At 43.9% G+C, this 19,593-nt stretch overlaps 1 protein-coding gene across 18 annotated transcripts in view; it reads right to left on the reverse strand.

The window, feature by feature from the left end:
* The window catches only part of Trpm3 (transient receptor potential cation channel subfamily M member 3), an 866,780-nt gene that overhangs the window by 15,991 nt on the left and 831,196 nt on the right, over positions 1-19,593 (reverse strand). For all 18 annotated transcript variants that reach the window (XM_040746389.1, XM_021225349.2, XM_013114264.3 and 15 more), the window contains 2 exons: positions 1,709-1,859; positions 1,391-1,590 (listed from right to left, as the gene is read on the reverse strand). In XM_040746389.1, coding sequence (XP_040602323.1) covers positions 1,391-1,590; positions 1,709-1,859 — 351 coding nt within the window. The remainder of the gene's footprint in view (positions 1-1,390; positions 1,591-1,708; positions 1,860-19,593) is intronic.

Genomic DNA, 19,593 nt, shown 5'->3' on the forward strand with positions numbered 1-19,593 from the left:
TCACCACCATGCCTTCCTTATCATAATAAACTACGTCTCTCTAAACTGTGAAATGTATCTCTCCTTTTAGCTTCTTTTGCTAGGTATTTGGTCACAATGATGATAAAAATAACTCACACAGGCCTCTGTCATGTACTATAGTTCCAGTCATCTTGTGCTCAATAGCTAAGCAAAGTTTTCTACTGCAAATGCTCATGCTTTATTGAAGTTGACTTGGAGCTCTGAGTTGACCCCTAGTGCAATATTCTCTATTATTATTAATAAATTAATTTTTTACACCCTGACTGAAGTTTCTCTTCCCTCCTCTCCTCTCATCCCCTCCTCCCATAGTCCTCCCCTCCAGTGCAATATTCTTACAGCATTCCTTGCCTAGGATTTGACCACGCTGGTGTGATTTGAGTACAAAATATCAGGGTACCTAGCTTGCTTTTTGCCTAAACTTGTATTTGAGAAGGGAGTGGTGATGGAATTGTCAGGTATTTCCAATGGTCTGATTTGACTGTCTAGAAAGAAGATAGACATTGCTTTGTTAGGGAGATCACTAAGAGCTTTAGGCTTAGAGAAGCAGTTGACTAACGGACTCTGGTTTTAAGCCATGGGTATATTGGTATCTCAGGGATGGAGGTAGACTCCTGGATCATTATCCCAGAGGCTTCTGCCTGTAGATTTTGCATAACATTTGGAAAAAGTACAGTAGATTGTCTATAATTCATTGCATTTCCAGTGGCTCCTGAGACTTGGTGCCCAGGGGGCATTTAGGAGCCTGTTGGAGCACCAGTACTTAATGTGCAGGAGTGGATATGTTAAGTCTTCTGCAATGTGTCATACATTCTTACACAGCGAGGAACTCTTCCAGCCCAGTGCCATCCAAACTTCCCTTCAGAAACACCAGTCTAGAAGGAGGGTGGTGAGTGGTGGATAGTAGATGGTGGAGAGGCTGTTGTTCTCTCCTTTGAAAACATGGCCCATTCTCCACAAAATCATACCGGTTTAATGCTGAAGGCTTGGAAAACATTTACGATCTGGATAGCCCCAGAAATGAGCATGGAAGAATAAAACTCAGGTCTCACTGTTTAGAAGCGATACCTAATATAGCACTTGGTACATAGAAATGTCTGGTTTGTGGTGGGATCCTTGGAAAGTAAGAAGTGTATGAAGGTGGCAAACTAGCTCTATTGCAGAGTGTTTTTCACTCTTACTAAGAAGTGGCTAAGAATTTTGCCTTCATCTCATGTTGTGCTGTCGTCCCTCTATCATGTATCTCATTAAGCAGGTCCCTTTCCCATTCCCTAAATATGCAGGAGGCAGGAGAACCATGAGTCCCCCCCCCCCCCGACTGCCTGTGGGAGTTGCTGGGAACTCCCGCTGCGGGTGCCAGCTTGCTGCTCACTCAGGCCGTAGTCTCTTTCATCTGGGTCACTCTCATGCTTCCTCCACCGGCAACACACATGTTGGAATATCATGGTCATGTGGCTGAAGATGATGAGTGGTGGGGGCAGAACTGGCCTCTCGTGGAAAGTCATGATGAGTTGGTACCTCTGAAATTTCCATACTTGGTTGGATATGGACTTTACCTCAAAAAATGTATTGCTGAAACAGACCAGAGAGTCACAATGACCAAAAATAATCATTACTTTTTGAAATATCGGCTCCCTCTACCCATGCTGCCCATCCATCCACCTGCATGACTGAAGAAGGGGCCACTCACTTGAAGACAGCAATAAGGAGGTTGACCAGAAGGATGTTCGCCACCAAGAGGTAGCAGGCCATGATGGCTGGTACAATCCATGCTCCTGTCTTGCATGGGGGCAGCTGGATTGTCTTGCCATCTTCTCGGGTCTCATTCTGTCCACAGGGAGCTAGAGGAAGTGACACAGTTAAAAAAAATGAGAAACTATGGAAATGTAATTTAAACGAGAGAGAGATTTTTAAATGAGGGGTTTGAATGAAAGAAAAATACAGCCACCTCAAACAGCAAAAGGTTTCAAAAAAGCCAAAATAGGAAAATGAGAGCTTCATGAATATTCAAAGGGCCACCACTCTTGAGGAGAGGCGGTTCCACCTGTGTCCCCAATCTGTCATCAGACTGTAAGAGGTATCTAGAGCCACCTGCCTGGTTCTTTAGTCCCTTGGCCCCTGGCAGTGGTTAGGGGGGCATTTGGAATTCCTAAAATGGTTGGCTTTTGGAGCAGTGAGGGCCAGAGTCCTACCTCCTGGCAAGTTACTTTCAAAATGTGCTGTAGAGGCCTCCAGCGGACAGCTTGGAGCCAAGCATGGCAGGCTATTGATTGGAAATTAACACGAGGGCAACTGTTAATTGCTGTGAGAAACAATCCACGGCCTCAGCCAACGATTTGCTGTCTCAGTACAGAAGGAACAGTACAGGGCAGCACCTGGGAAGCACCTAGAGAGCTTGTCACTTGGTGCCCCTGATGGATGGAGGACGATAATAGGGAATGGGTGACAGGGAGGGACCACAGAACCTAGAGCTACTTGTCTTTAAAAAAAACAAACCAACCACTTTTCATTCCAAGTATGTGCATTTCAGGGACAAGACATAAAACCTAACTATAGCAGTAACTAAACAGCGAAGGCAGAGGTGTCCAGGGGGATGTGGAGATGGGGATGAGGAGGAGGGCGATGTGTGGGATTGGGTGAGCAGAAGCAATGCACTAACAAGGTCAGCTTGGAGTTTCCCGGTAAGCCAGGTGGGGGTGGAGTGGGTGGGGTGGTTCCCCAATAAGGCTTTATAGCTCTGCACGCTGTGGCTCATAGAGCCTGTCTTTGTTACTGCTTTGTTTGTTGCTGTGAAGAGACACAGTGACCAAGGCACCTTAGAAAAGAAAGCATTTAGGGACGGGGCCTGCTTACAGTTTCAGAGGGTTAGTCCATGGCCATCATGGTGGGGAGCATGCCAACAGACAGGCAGCCATAGCCTCCAGCAGTAGCTAAGAGCTCATATCTGATTCACAGACAGAGGCAGAGAGAGAGAGAGAGAGAGAGAGAGAGAGAGAGAGAGAGAGAGAGAGAGAGAGAGAGAGAGAGAGAGAGAGAGAGAGAGAGAGAGAGAGACTGGGCCTGGTGTGGGCCTTTGAAACCTCAAAGCCCATCCCCAGTGACACAGTTCCTCCCACAAGGCCACACTTCCTCCAACAGGGCCATACCTCCTAATCCTTTCTCAACAGTCTATTAGCAGGGAACCAAACATTCAAACATATGAGCCTATGGGGACCATTCTTGTTCAAACCACCACAGAGCCAGACTTGCTCGTAGGGACTAAGGGTAGGTAGGTAGCCCTTCCTGTCCAGCTGCTTTACCTTGGCCTTTGAAGAGGGCAACCTTATGCCTGTTAGCAGTAGGTAAGAGCACCCCAGAAGGCCTTAGCAGCTCCTTAGGCTTCTGCCTAGGATGTGGAAGGAGGGTTGGCATGGGGGATCTACAAGGCTTGAGCAGTACAGCAAGGGGGCCCATTCTTCTCCACAACTCCTTCTGCCAGGCTCTGAATACCCAGGGGTCACCTGGCAGTTTGAAACACTACTAACATCCAGCTCTTAGCCAGAATTGAAGCAGAAGCCCCCTGGGGTCATAGGTATGCCATTTCTTCTTAATCTTTCTTGTCATTTGCTACAGAGGTTGAGTAACTGAGTTTTTAGTTAGGCTGGAAAAGTCACATGATTTTTTTAAAAATTAAAACACACCTTTGCAGCTGGAAAGGCTTTTATTAGCTAACCAGGCCACCAAGATGCTGGCTTTATGACCAGGATAAGATGGCCAAAGCACTCCCTTTGGCTCTATATGCCAGATAATTGGATGTGGGAGTAGGCGTTTTGTAGAAGGCAGAATCTTGTTACTGACATCTGTAGTACTGACCACCTAAGACAGTCCAATAAAAGGGTCTTGGAAGGAAATTCACTGACAGGTGATGTTCAAAGTCTGCAGGAGGCTCTCCAGGTCTATTTCTTCTCATTTCTCCTTATGGACGCTATTGTGCCCAAATTATGAACCCCCAAATCACCAAGAGGTCCATTTCGATGCAAAAGCAAAGAGTCTTTTATTATAGTTGTTTAACGAGCCAATCCCTTAGTTCAGGCTTTTCATCCATCTAATGCAGTGGATTATTAGAGAAAAGACCCCGAGAAACCACAAGGCAGGGATCTTATAGGGCAGTGTAAGGGGAGAGTCTAGGGGTATGCAACAGTCTCAGGATTGGTGTGCTTGGATGACCTGCCCTGTGTCGATTGGTCAACTGGTTGTTACGCGGTTGCTATGCTCTGTACATCACTGTTGTGCACTTGTCTGTAAAGCACACCCAGAGCCTTAAAGCACAGGCCTGCCAGCTAACTTCTGATTGGTTCCTTGCCATGAGGAGCGCGTCGACCTCCTAGTGACCAGGACAGGAGCCACAAGGTCATTTGAGCACATGTTAGCCTGTCATGGCTACTACTAAAACGGGGTTGGAGGGGGGAGAGGGAGGCTGGCTCCTTCAGGCACAACCTAGATCAAGTTTCTTGTAGTTCCTAGAATCTAGTCTCTCTCTGACTTCCTGATTTTGAGTCACATTGTTTCTGTTGCTTCCATAAGACCCGTTGACAACTTGGCCCTACTCCCAAGCTTCACCTAGGGTGTATCTCTTCCTTTAGTGTGTGCCTAACCTCCCACTTTCTACCCCTGTAGCCAGGATTGGGCTGGCCATATCCTCAAGCTCCTAACACTCCTGCTATTTATTTGTCTTAGGGCTCTCACATTGCTGCCACTGCCCAATTACTCGTCTGTCCCATACATGAGATTCCCATTGGGGCATTGCTCTTCCCTCAGCAATTCACATAGCATGTTCATAAGCATCCTGGGATAGTCAGTGTTTGTTGACTGAGTAAAGAAACCTCTGCAGTATCTGTGCATAAACTGCTGTAGTCCTACTAGGTTGGTTCAGTCTGGCAGTATACATGTCAGAGCCAGTCTGAGGAATTAGATTCTACATTCTACAGCAAGAAGTGCAGCATGAATGAGTTAGATATTCCTTGTGACAGTGATAATGATAATAAAAGTGAATCGTTAAGAGGCAGACTTTATTTGGTAATATCAGCAAAGAAGCTGTAAGCGTGACAGGCAGCAGTTAGTGCAAAGCATTGCTCCATGGGGGCCTCTAATGACACCCTTGTTCTGGGTCTTTGTTGGCACTAGAAAGTGCAATAACTCAAATGCACAGATGTCCACCACTAATGGAGATGAACAGGGTGCCTTCCAGACCTGACAAGCAGCAGTTATTAGGAAAGATGGTAAGTTACTTCGGTGGTCCTATGATACCAGAAAGTTGCTGGGGATGCCCCTCAAGCATATGCACCAAGACTGCACATGGATGGAAGTTTGGGGTATACAGGCTGGCTTCTATCACTGTGTTTCCCTGTTTCTTCCTTTTGTCACTTTGCACTTGGGTCCTTTTTCTCCCAATCCTTTGACAAACACAGATTAGTCACTATGAGCTATCAAGTAGCATGTGGGCATCTCCTTCTTGTCAATGACAATCAGTAGAGTCCCCGCAGTAGATGTTTGTAGATTCCAGTTCTCCCTCCTCTATGGCCCTTCCTTGAATAAGAGCATTCTGTTGACTCCTGTGGACTGACTTCCCTCCCCCGAGACCCCAATTCATAACAAAATGTAAGACTATCAAGTATAAAGGGCCTGGCTGGAAGGGACATCACAGAGAACAGGAATTAATGACTAACTAAGACATGTAGGAAACTAGCCCTCTCCAGTTACACGAACCACACCAAGTCTGTTTTTCTAAAGTCAGTTTCATTGGGTTGTTATCACTTGCAATGAAGACCCCTGATAGTAGGTAGGTGTGGTGGTGCATAACTTCAATCCTAGCACTAGGTAGGGAGGCTGACACAGGAGGAGGCTTGTGTGCTAGAGCCCCACATAGACACTAAAACACTGGGCGGGGGGATAGCTGATACAATTACCCTCAATCCCTCCCTGCCCACAGTCAGTAAAACAAGATGTTCATATTTAGAGCCTTGGAATAGCATAGAAAGATCAGGAATGGTACCCGGTGACACAGCATGTGACCTGAAACTGAAGCTGAATCAGTGTCTAAGTTTTAGGAGCCAAAGCAGAGATTCAGCTGCTCTCCTGCTTCCCCAAAGGAAACCACTTAAAGGGTCTAGTCCAATAAAGCTGAGGTTTTTTGTTTTGTTTTGTTTGTTGGTTTGTTTTTTGAGACATGGTTTCTCTGTGACTTTGGAGGCTGTCTTGGAACTAGCTCTTGTAGACCAGGCTGGTCTCAAACTCAACAGAGATCCACCTGCCCCTGCCTCCTGAGTGCTACGATTAGAGGCGTGCGCCACCACTGCCTGGCAAAGCGGAGCTTTTGTCCAACTTTGACCTCGGAAACTGGAAATATGGAACATTGCAAAATCAGGAAGGTAGATACAGGTCTGAACAGGCCAAAAGACTTGGATGTAGCCATCAACCCTTAGGGCAAAGGAAGTGAGTTCTAGAAGTGGCACCATAGGGCAGGTGTGAGCACAGAGGGGGAATTTGGCCATAACTGTTGAATCTGCACAGTTAACAGCCAAATTTGAAGGGAACCCTGTGCTTTATCTATGTAGGTCACACTGACACATCACAGGGAAGAAACTGGAAGTGCCAGTTGCCGCTAATGATGCATTCATGGGTAGAAATGGACAATTGTGTTTTGGAACACACTGATAGGCTAGTGACAATCTGGCAAGAGTATGAGGGTGATGAGAAAAGCTGCTCCCATACATTGTGGAACAGGATTCCAGTGGTTGGAACTGCCCTTCCCCATAAGCCTTTATAGTAATTAAGCTGTCTGAGCATATAGCTTATGATAAGAGTACTTACCAAGCACGAATAGGACCTTGGGTTTAATTCCCATAACTGAAATAGATAGAACCTAATCTGAAATAAGGGGCAATAGCATCCTTCCTAGAATATAAGGCCTGAGACCAGAGTTGTCTCTCTTGTACACCAAGCTGAAGAACACAGCCTCCTGAGCACCAGCTGCACATACAGGTGCTGAACAGAGAAATACAGTTAAACATGGTGATGCCAGACACCTAGAAGCAGTGTCATGCATTTCTCTAGGTGCAAACTGATGTCTATTACCAGGTCAGACCCTGAGTATCTGTCTATTTACTCCTAGGTTTCATCAAGTGCTACCATAACCTACTGTCATAGAAAGCAAAACACTGACAGAGAAAAAAATAGGATTTTCCTCCCAAAGACTTTGTCTAGAACAATACATCTCTATATGCTGGTGTATAACCCTCCATAGCAAGCCAGCCCTCCTACCTCATCCAGTACTCATGGCTAATTAAACCTTACATTGTCTCCCTTTCAGCCAAGGTGTTACTATGGAATCCTTCTCTAGATAAAACTCTTGGAAGTATGACCAATGAAGTATAATTCACACAAGGCACAGGACCAACCTTAGTCCTTTGCAAAATAGGAATGCAAGGGTTGGGATGAAGAACATTTCCTGTCTCTCTTGAGGCTCCCACTCAAGTCCACAGGGCTTGATTGACACTTGGCCTACATTCACTCTTTCTCATGTGGCCTCACCAGTATGCTAGCACTAGCGACCAACCACTGCATGCTTAAATGCAGGGGCTTGAGCTTGAGGTATGATCTTCATCAGTTTTTGACATGGTAAAAGGTCAGAAAGCTTCTAAACCTTTGCCAGTGTCTCAGGAGAATTTGGGAAGAACAATGGAGCCATCCGTACAAGTCAGGTCTAGGAGAGTCTCTTTCCTCAGTGCCTCTGAAGAGGGAACAACAAAAGATGAGGAGAGCCTCTGGACTACACACAAACCAGGGGATTTTATAGGCACCTGTGTTTTTTGTTGTTGTTGTTGTTGTTGCTCTTATATGAGTAACTAGCCTGAACTGTTCAGATGAAGGAAGAGGTCAAAGATGCTCTTTCAAGGTTAGAGCACAGAGAGGGAGAGCAGGTTCAGAAGTAGGAGAGACAGATGTCCTCCATGTCTAGACACTTGCCTTTGGTTTTTCTCTTCTCCTAGAATATGCAAGGAAAGAAAATGTGTGTTAATTTAATATGTATAACACATTGCTCCCTCAAAATCAGAAATATTTAAAAGACTGGCCAACGTTTGAAATGACTGATAGTACTCTTAAAGATAAGACAAAGAGAGCTGTTTGTTAAGGACCATCACTTCCTCTCACATCTGAAAAAAAAAAAGGCCTACAAGCTTAATCCCAAACCACAAGACAATGGAATGGTTAGTTGAATATCTACTTTTTTGTTTGTTTGTTTGTTTTTGAGACAGGGTTTCTCTGTAGCTGCCTCCTCAGCACTGGGATTAAAGGCATGTGCCACCACTGCCCAGTAAATACCTGACTTTTAAAATTCTATTTTATTTTTTAAGAAAATGATTTTCAACTAGAATTCTGTTTTGAGGGCTGGCAATATGATTCAGTGGGTAAAGGAGCCTGTAATCAAGCCTGATGATTTAAGGTCCACCCCTGGGTCCCACATGGTAGAAGAGAACTAACTTCTGTAAGTTGTCCTCTGGCCGCATATGCACCATGACTCACTCATGTTCCCTGCAATAAGTAAATAAATAAATAAACAACATAGCACAAACTAAAACGTTTATTTTGAAAAGACAAGAAGACAAAGAGGACAACTTTATTAGTGAGTTGGAGGAAGGAGTTATTGTGGGCATGGGCTTTGATATCTCCTTTGTTCAAGCTACACTCTTGATCTGCCTGCAGATCAAGACATAGAACTCCCATCTCCTTCTCCAGCACCACGTCTTCCTGAATGCCACCTGTCATGATGATAGTGGACTAAATCTCTGAAACTGTAAGTCAGCCCTGATTAATTTTCCTTTATGAGAGGTGCTATGGTGATGGCGTCCCTTCACAGCAATAGAAATCATAAGTAAGATGATCAGTTTAGCTGAAAGATCTGGAGTGCTATGGCCATGGTCCTGGCACCTGCTCCGAGGGACAACTCTCAGAGAACTGCCCTTTGTTCTTTTTTATAACATAATAGTCTTCAGGATGGAATAATTGAAGATGCTCCTCTTTGTATTGCTACCTCTTTCCAGAATTTTCATTATTTAAAGGTCTTAGATTGTGGTAGATCTAGGTGGAAGCTAGGGACATTTTCCACTGCTTGTAGGGGATGACAGGCAGTGTCCCATGTAGTTAAGGACAGGAGTTACAGAGTAAATGTAAACCAGGTCAGACTGAATTCTGCACAAAGGGACCATCAACTAGTTTCTGACTTATTACTTCTTTTATGACTGACTTCTTTTCCTAGTCCCTAACTCAGCTGCTAGAGATGATACTGACTTCTTACAATATGGCACAACAACAGCCATTAGAATTTGGCAGGCTGCCTCGAGTGCTGCATCTGTGAATGAAGGGAGTTATAGTATTGATTTTCCCCAGAGGGTGACACATTCATAGGTTAGGGAAGCTGTGATGATTTTAGGGTATGAGAACAGAGCATTAAATAGCATTGAGTCAGTGGTAATAAAATGACCTTTTCCAGACTCATTCAATTCTTCCTGACTTCATCAGGAAGACACTGTGAGTTTGAGGATAATGTTTGCTTAACTTATCCCTCACTAACCCCCTTTCCAGTAAAGTTGAGACAGACTTAAGCATCTGCCAAGAATTTCATAACAGCATGGTGTTTACCTTTTGTTTCTTTTATGGTGGTCTTCTATTTACATCAAATCATAGTCATTTTCAACTTATGGCCATGTTACAATTTTTTTAAGTAAATTGAGTTTTAAAAAGTGAAAAATTACAAGGAACAGACCAGATTACAAAACAGAGAATATGGCTGATTAAATGTTGAGAAATACTAAATTAGATGATGTTCAAACTTCATCTATTCCTAACATTGTATTGCTCCATGATTCCAAGAAAAGTCATGAGGTCCTTAAGCTTGTATCACTTGAGTATCAATGACACAGTCTTTACCACTTTAGGGCCATCCTGGTATGTAGTCACTGGATATTAGCATAGCTTTAGCTTTGAGCTGTTAATAATCTATTCCAATTTAACGGCTTAGAAAACACAATGTCCCAAACCTAGGTATATTGTGGGTATGTTGAGGGGTGTTCTGGGGTGGGGAAAAGGGAAAATAATTCAATTCTTTCTAACATATCAGTGCTATGTTCTCTCTACTTTAAATATAAATTGTCATTTATTTGCTATTTCTGGAAAGAGCTTCAACATTCCATCCTTGGTAGTTCATTGTTTTGTTTTAGGAATTTCTATCAGGATAGTTGTATCCTAGTCTCCCTAGAGAAGGCTGAATATATATAGAAGACTGTCTTTCCAGCCACTGAGTTAGAGTCATGATATAGCAGCTTGATTGCTTCAATGCCCCTAATTTCCCCACTTTCCCTGTATCCTTTGCCAAGTGACCTTGGAGTTCTCATTGCATGTGTGGAATTTGCTTCCTTGGTTTGATTTTGAATTTGGCCATAGTGGTGAATGGGATATTTGTAAATGCACCCCATGTAGAACTTCAAGAAAGCCCTTGTATGTCTTCTGTTTCTACTCCAACTACCACCATGGCAGGCATGCTTATACTAGCCGGTCTAAGGGGAGACACATGCACATGGAGCCTCTGCTCTTACATGCTTCTGTTCTTTGAGTTGACATTGTTGTGGATCAGTCGATCATTGATCCCCTGGCAGCTGGAGAAAGAATAATCATTTAGTCAGTGCACAGACTTGTGAAGTCAGTAAGTGCTGTGGGTTAAAGCCATGGAGTTTAGGATGGTTTGTCCTCTGGCAAAACTGAGTTCACAGATAGTTTTCCCTACTCATTGTGTGAATTCTTTTGTTTACTCTTTTCCCTTTGATGAAAAGAGATTGAATTCTCTCTCCCCTCCCCTGACCCAAAACACCTCCAACATACCCACAACATACCTAGGTTTGGGACATTGTGCTTTCTAAGTCATTAGATTAGAGTAGTGAATGGATTTCCGAAAAGCTCAAAGATACAACTGTCTGAACAGCTCAAAGCTAAAACTGTGCAAATAGCAGGTGACTATAAGCCAAGATGGCCCTAAAGAGTTAAAGACTGTGTCACTGGTACCCAGGTGGGGCAGGGTTAAGAATCTTCCACCTCTAATTCAGGTCACAATTGGCTAGAACACCATCACATTGCTGCCCAGTGACAAGTTGTTAGTCAGACTTGGTCTTCAAAAGTTAATTTGCAGGACACAGATTCCAGCTAGACAATGGCAGATGCTTAATTGGAAAGACAGGTAGAACTAGGCCACATTGGTCCCATAAGAGTGAAGCAAGATATCTAAAAGGAGGAGAGGAGGAGGGAAGGGATAAAAAAAAGAGAGAGCCAAGGAAGATATGACATATGACATGGACAGAGGCTGGAGAGTAGAGAGAAAAGCAGATGGTGGAGGACACATCTTCAGATGTTGACTCCCCCAAACCACTTCCAGTTTCATTATCAACCCACTTCACGCTGCATTTCCTGTCTCCAAATGCCTCTGTGGCATCCTCTATTGGGCTCATAGTCGACCTTCCTTTAACTTAGTTTGAGTGGTTTTTGTTTTCTTGCAACCGGTGTTTTTCTTTGTGTCATTAGTGTCTTAGAGAGAAAAAGGTTCCGACTAGTAGTTCATCAGAGCAGGAATATTTTTTCAGGACATTTCTCCTCTGGATAGTGGGGACAGCAGTGAGATGGGAGAAGGGGTACTAAATAAATACTGCTTAAGTCACAGTTCGCTGAGGGCTCACCTCCGCATAACATGCATGCACGCACGCATGCACGTGGACGCACACACACACATACACACACACACACACACCTTCTTCAAATCAAAACAACAATAATAACACAGAGACCAAGCATAAAGGTTAATCTTAATTGTAAACTTGATTGGATTGAGAAATGCCTACAAAATTGGTAAAGTCCACATTTGGGGTTATCTCTTGGAAGTGCACTTAGAACGTGGAAATTTCTGACTTAATGGGTGTATGAATCTCTGATGGTTCATGGTATGATAGTAGTATGGGTGTGTGTGAAAGGTTGGAGGTAGGGATTTGGGTGGTAGAATAGGTCACTGGAGATGCATCCTGCGGGACTCTATCTTGCTCTGGCCCCTTGCAGCATTCTTCCTGTGGTCCCTACCCTTCACAAGGTGAAGCAGCTTCTTTACCACATATTCTTGCAGCCATGACGCTCTCTTCCCAATGACCATGGGGTTAAACTCTCTGAACCTGCATAAAAATAACCTCTTCTTCCATTAAGTTGTTTCTGTCAGGTGTTTTTTCCCACAGTCACACAAGAGTAACGAGTATAAGTAAAAATCCATGATTTACATCTCTGGACTTGTGTGTTGCTGTCCCCTCTATGGTAACCCAAGTACAAGGGTTACAAGTGTGTGCTACAACACACATTTATATCCCACTGTAACTTTTTTTATTTGAGACAGGGACTTCCTACATAGTACTAGCTGGCACGGACCATGCTATGTAGACTAGGCTGGCCTCAAACTCCTCAAGTTATCATTGACTTCAGAGCTCTGAGGGCAGGAGATGGTATCTCTCCTATTATAGGTGCAAGAGAAGAGATTCCATTCTCAATGCCTTGGTTGTGGAGAATTTCCCCCTGAGAGACTACACCAGCCAAGCTTCCATGCCACACATAGGGGAACATGTCTGTGTGTGTGTGTGTGTGTGTGTGTGTGTGTTTAAATTGGAATTGCATGCTTTTTCAGAAACCATACATTTCCAGTGAGTCTGTGTCCATCAAGATATCTGAACAGGATAAGCTGGAACTATCTTCAAGAGGGACTGTCTTATAAAAAACTAGTAATAGAACATTGGGGCTGCTTGTGCCTGGAGGGATCAGTGCAGTGAGCCAGATGGCACATCTTTGCCTGCACCTTAGGGGACACACAGCTGTAACAGCACCACAGAAATGATCCATGGCTCCCATTGACTCTCATCAGACTGCACTTGAGGGCAATCACATTCATGGAAGTAATCTATAAGGCCTCTAACGTTCAGTTCACGTACACAGGTAAATAATGCCAGAGTTCCTGCTGACATTATTTACACATTCCCTGGTAAGTGGCAATGCAGGAAAGCCATCCATCCTCATGGCTCCTACCTAGTTCTCACTCTCTGGCATACCTCCCTTTCCATGTCTCTTGGTCCCTTTCTGTACCCCAGATGCCAAGCTCAGTCTCCCGTCTCCTCATCCCTGTCTCTTCTTATGACTAGAGCTGTTCTGCCTCCAGCTGATGATTCTTTCTCTGCACAGAGCCCGCATAGTATGCAATCCACATTCTGCTTTGAACCAGAACAGCTGTTGGCAGGCTCTGATGCCAGTGCCCAGCACTTGTTGTGGTGTTGGGAATAGGCATTTACATGTAGGCTGAATATCAATACTACTATTGTTAGAATAAAGCAAGTGAAGGGAACCTTTATACACGGGACTAATACTAATATATGTCAGTAAAATAAGCATTTTAATCTTCATAGGTTTGTTTCTTAAAATAATAAGCAAAAAATGTTCATCAAGTGGAGCTGTGGTGTAAAGGGACCTTTTGCTATTAATCCCAGCTCACCTATTTACAGCAATCACCACATCCTACATTCTCTGTTCTAATAGCTATCTGCCAGTGGTCTGTCTCACTAAATCATTTCTTGAAGTTCCTACACACACAGTGCTTTCTTGGGCAGGTTCTGGTGGAGCCCTCAATCTGCCATTGTCAGCTGTGTATGTTTGGGTCCACTCATGGGTCAGAGCTTCAGTTTCTCCATCTTTAAGCCTGAGATAATGATACCAGCAATGCCATTATTAATGACGCTGACACATGCCTAGCTTCCTTGGCCATCCGTCTAACAAGTATTTATAGAGCACCTGTAGGAGGCAGGCTGGAGAAAGACCAGTGGATAAAGCTCTGAAGACCTCTGTTGCTTGATCATCGGCACTGGGGAGACAGTGGCTGTGCCGAGGGGAGGAGGTCATGGAGAGTATATGAAAAAAGAAACAAGAGCATAATGAATGACCAAACTGGGTAGTGTGTAGGGAGGTGATTGGCCCTGGAGCAGGAAGGCTCCAGAGCGTGTCCAGGTGGTCAAGAGACCACACTGAGAGAGCATGATGGGAACAGACTGGTCTCAGATGGGGTTGTTGGCCAAGCGGGCCTAAGGAAAGGCTGGTCCACACAGCAGGCTCTGAGATGGCAGCCTGCCTGCTGTGTGCTGTGAGCTCAGGAAGGTCCCTGTGCCCAGGGCCACGCTGGGAGAGCAGCTGGAGAAGAGGGGAGGGAGGGTGAGGGCAGAGAGCATCACATGGGGGCTCTGGAGAGACCTCAGAGAAACAGGTTCTAAGGTGACAGGCATGGAGACAAAGCATTCTGTATCGTAATCCTGGGTTTAATTCAAGTAACTGACTAATTTTCCTTTCTCCACTCATACTTCTGTCTGATGGTTTTGCAGCCGTAGGTAAGTCATCTATACAGGATTTCTCTTTTCTTTTCTGGTTGTTTGCTATGCCCTTAACAAAATAGGGGGCACTTCTGCTCTCAGCAGGGAGCACCGATGGCTGTCATGCTTTGATACCTTATAATCTGCAAATATCACTCCTAAAGAGGAAGGCTAATGACAGGTGATGGGCAGCTGGCCATGGTGGCACATGCCTGGGACCCCAGCACTTGGTAGAAGGGTTTCAAGTTCAAGGGCAGTCTTGGGAAGACATTGAGTTTGAAGGCAGCCTGGGTCACAAAGCCAGACACTGTCTCAAAACAAAACCAAAAATCCCAAACAGGCTAGGAGCAGGGCTCGCCAGCTGTCTCTCAGTCCCGCCCACACAGCTCACCCCAGGTTTTGGCCAAACAGCAGTCCACTGAAGGAATGGTGATTTCTAATCAGATTTGAGCAGAAGTAACTTTTACAGATAGATGAACACCCTCACAGCATGAGAGAGAATGGTCTCATGGATGGCATCAGGGCCCAAGCCTAGCTCTTCTCTCTGTCGCTATGCTCCACCGTGGTGCTGCTCAGCACGCATTGTTCAGTGCACCTGCTGTGCCTAAGAACAATAAGCCCAGGTATAGGCTAACTCCTTAAGTGCCTTAACCTTTGCTGAAGCAGGAAGACTGAAGTGAAGCTGGAGACAGCAGGGGGCTGAAAATTCTCTAGATGGTTTGACTCATCATGTGACAGTCAAGAGAAGACTTAAATTCCTATTTGACTTCTCCATGAAGATAGGAATAGTTTAATTTCAAAGATAAAAAGTGGAAGAGATGGTTTACAGAAATCATATGTTAATAGATTCAACCCGGTTGATTACATTCGCTAAGAACACTGGAAAGCGAGATAGCTTCCCTCTGCCATTGTAAAAAAACAGCCCAGCTTATACAGTAGTGGCATGTGAGAGCTGATCTGCATTTGTTCTTTAAAACCTTGGCTGACACAGTTTTAACAAGCTAATGCTTCGTGCAGCTCCCCTCTGAACAATAGTGGATGAACAGTGTTCCCTTTGGCCAAGTTGGTCTGAATAGAGCTGTGGGAAAAGTCCTAAAATGGAACCCCAAGCAGTGTAAAAATTGGCCCGTTTCTAGATTCTGCATAGAAAAGAAACAAGCTGGCTTTTTTGGGCTGCTGTCCCTTGCCTCTTCCCAAGACAAAGGCTGTTTGCTGTGTTCTCATAGTACGGGACTCAGGGAGTGGAGACTTGTACAACTGTTTAGAAAAAGGAGGGTGGCCAGTGCCCAGTTTCTGTGCTGTATTCTCAGCGATCATCCAAACACATGCAACATAAGCAAATGCAGCCACGACTGGAGAGAGAGAAACACAAGGGAAGGAGAGCTGAAAGAAGTCACTGACAGGAGGTAGAGGGACCCCGTGCACGCATGATTGCAGTTAGAACCGCATGTGAGGACGGAAATCCGTGAAAGGTGACATAAAACCAATGGCCAGGGAAGTGAGCATGTAAACTGTCTGGGCTATGGTGGGATGTCCCAACTCTTTGCACAGGTATGAGGCCGATGGACGAGTTGTTCTCCATAACTCTTCAAGGAGCAGAGTTGATAAAGGTCTGAGGATACGTGTTTCAAATTTGCAGATAGAAAGGCCCTGTGAAGATCTCACAGGCGTTTGTGTTTATAGCCATCCTACAGAAGGGCCCAGCAGGTTCTAGGACAGGCGCTTTCCCACCTGTCCCCTCATTTGATCCTCAAGGCAACCGGCACAGTTCTATAAAGGTATCAAGGTCAGATAAGGGAGAGAAAGTGGACTCAATCTAGCAAGAAACATTTTGGAAGTTCTTATTCCCTTAGTTAAAAGAAAAGTTTGGGTTACCCAATACTAAGCATTTGTTTTGTCCCAGGAATTGTTATGAATATTTTATAAATTTCAACTAAAAAATGAGAGAAGGCTAGGTGGTGATGGTGCTCACCTTTAATTCCAGCACTAGGAAGGCAGAAGCAGGTGAATCTCTGTGAGTTCAAGGCCAGCCTGGACTAAAGGTAGTACAGCTAGGGTTGCTACTCAGAGAAACCCTGCTTTGAAAAAAAATGATAGAAAACACATGAGGCACACACTTTTATTATGCCTATTTTAGAGATAAATAAACTGAGGCAAAATAGCTAACTGACATGTGCAATGATACACGGCTAAAAGGCCCGAATCCAGACCCAGGGTTCTATCGTCTTTAAAACAAAACAAAAACCAACCGATCAAACAAACACCACTACCAAAACAAAACAGAGCCTCACTGTGTATCCCAGGCTGGTCATGAACTTGAGGTCCTCTTACCTCAGCCTCCTTACTGCTGAGATTATAGGTGTGCGTCATCGTTTTAACAGGTTCTACATTTTAACATTTTAGCTACCAAACTATGCTACTTCTAATAGTGAGGGGTTGTTTTTCCCTTAAAGATGGGGTTTTATGGGGCTGGAAAGATTAAGAGCACTGACTGCTCTTCCAGAGATCCTGAGTTCAATTCCCAGTAACCACATGGTGGCTCACAGCCATCCATAATGAGATCTGGTGCCCTCTTCTGGTGTGCAGACATACATGAGGCAAGATGTTGTATTCATAATAAATAAATAGATCTTTAAAAAAAAAGATGGGGTTTTACTATGTAGCTCTGGCTAACTTGAAACTTATTATGTAGACCAGGCTAGCCTTGAACTCACAAAAATCTACGTGTCTTTGTCTCTCAAGCACCACAATGGCTGGTCATTGTGAGGATCTTGAGGGTCATTTTAAGGGAGGGTGGACTGATGGGATAATGTCTGCATTCCGTCTTTTCTTATGTCAGACCAGTGACTATCAGATAGTGATGTTTACAAATGATTTTTTTTTCATTCGTAAACTTTTAGGGTACGTCTGACCATAAGAATTTTTGGCTACCATGCTTACTTTCAAACTATATCCGTGTAGACTATACATTTGACAAATGGAAAGTTGCTCACAAGTTATCTAATAAAAGAACTCAAATCTTTTTTGGTTCAACAATTCCTTGAGAAATAGAGCTTACTGACAGGTACATACTATACAAGTACAGATTTTAAAGTGTTTATATTGTGTTACATAAGGCCATCTAGTCCACAGACTTGAAGACTCTAAGTAAGACCTCTTCAGCTATTTATCCTGAGATCTGTTTCCAATCCATGGGAACAGAGACTTCTTTATTTCATTGGATGGTGCAGATGGGTACAAGGGTGACCTTTCTGCCTGAGCATAGTCGTTTGGGGACACCTTGACTGACAGCTTCACTCAGCATATTGGGTTTGCACTAGAGTCTCAGTTGAGAAGAGGTTAAGGACCAGATACAACAAGGCTTAAATAAGCAATGAACAAAGCACAAATCTTGTCTTGCTCTCTGTCATGAATAATAGTCTAATATTTCATGTTAGTAAGTGATTGAAGGGACTGGCTCCATCGATGGTTGTCATGGATATGCACTGCTCCAACTACTCCCAGATTATAATAGAACCAGAGACGCTGAGTTTAGAAATGTCAAACAAAGGGATCTGAAGTTATAAAACAGTGGAATTCTATGTACCAGCATCTGAGACTAATCAAGATGCTCACAATCATGTCTATAGCTTCATAATTCAAGGGGTAGATTTGCTGTAGCAAATGTTCCTACTGATGGCAGGTATGTAAGATCAAGTGCACAGAGTAGTGCCAATAAGATCTTTGTTGCTGTGCTCTCTCATTTAATTAATTTATATATAGACCATATATAAAAGTATACACATGTGCAAAGTCATCCCTGTTTACATCTGCCTTCTCCTGCCTCCATGAACCGACTCAGAATACTGACCCGTAAGCAGGGGACATGGAACACAATCTGTTCTATTTTGAGATTTAAAGAGGCACATTGCAGAATCTTTCTGCTCTTGTGTGCATTTGGTGGTCTGAACTACTTTTGGCTCAAAATTGGAGCTACTTTGGATTCTAGGACTCTGTATAGCTCTTCCTGCTAGGCAGTCTGCAGCTAGGCTAATTTCAGATGTGTGCATGTCAAAATAATGGAGCCGCACCTAAAAAAATTCTATAATCCAGCATTTTGGCTCACTTAGATTTACCTGACAGAATTAATAAATTAGTTTTAGGTCACATTATTAAATGATAATTTAAAATGTACTGGAGAGCAACATTCAGCTACTTTTCCTTTTGTAGTGAAATCCTGGTGCACATCATGTCAATTGGATATTAGATTATAGCATGACCCCTATGGAAAGCAGAGCCAACCACAGAATATCCACTGGATGACCAGAAAACCATTCAAGAACAAGGAAAAGACAGAACATTTCAGATGTAATACTCACTTCCCACTATCTCTAGGACGGGTGCGTTGGTGTAGCTTTTATATTGAACAATCATTCAATTGTTCAGTCTCTTTCTTTTTATTCCATTTTCCTTCACCCTCCATGCATTTCCTCCCCTTTGATCACATTATGAGATAAACTTTCCCATTCCACCAGAATGTTATCAGCCACTTTGAGCTGGTGAGTAAATGTGCCTTCCTTTTGTAATCCCCACAGATTTAAAGTGTGGTAGGGAAAAACCTCTCCTCTCCAGACTGTCCATTCACAGGGAAACTTGTCTCAGTTTGAATCCTGCTACACCTCTAAACACACAAGCATTAGAAACTATAAGATCCAGTCATGGGACCACTCAGCACGCCTCCAAACCCCAGCACTGCCATTCATAAGCTATCCTATGGCAGGAAACATAAACTCCCTGGGACTGTTTCTTCAGCTACCAGTGGGTCATAATCAGAGCTGTGTGTAAAGATTTACCTACAGTGTCTAGCACAGAGTGAGTACTCAATAAACACTAGCCTTTGCTATGAGAGGCTCTAGAACTTAGAGACACCAACCTAGGCATTGACCCAGCTCAGTCCTTCAAATAGCGGTGTATCTTACTTAAATTACTAATTAGGCAAATATGAACCTTTGGAATTTTATAACACAGGCCACTATTGAACAACAAAATTGGCCATTTCCCCATTTCCTCAGGTTAAAAAAGTACAGTAATATTCTCTGTGCTTCAGCTTCTTAACTCATTAAAAATTGGTTCA

The sequence above is a fragment of the Mesocricetus auratus genome, unplaced genomic scaffold (genome assembly GCF_017639785.1).
Source record: "Mesocricetus auratus isolate SY011 unplaced genomic scaffold, BCM_Maur_2.0 Super-Scaffold_4256, whole genome shotgun sequence".
In the NCBI taxonomy this organism is placed as follows: Eukaryota; Metazoa; Chordata; class Mammalia; order Rodentia; family Cricetidae; genus Mesocricetus; species Mesocricetus auratus.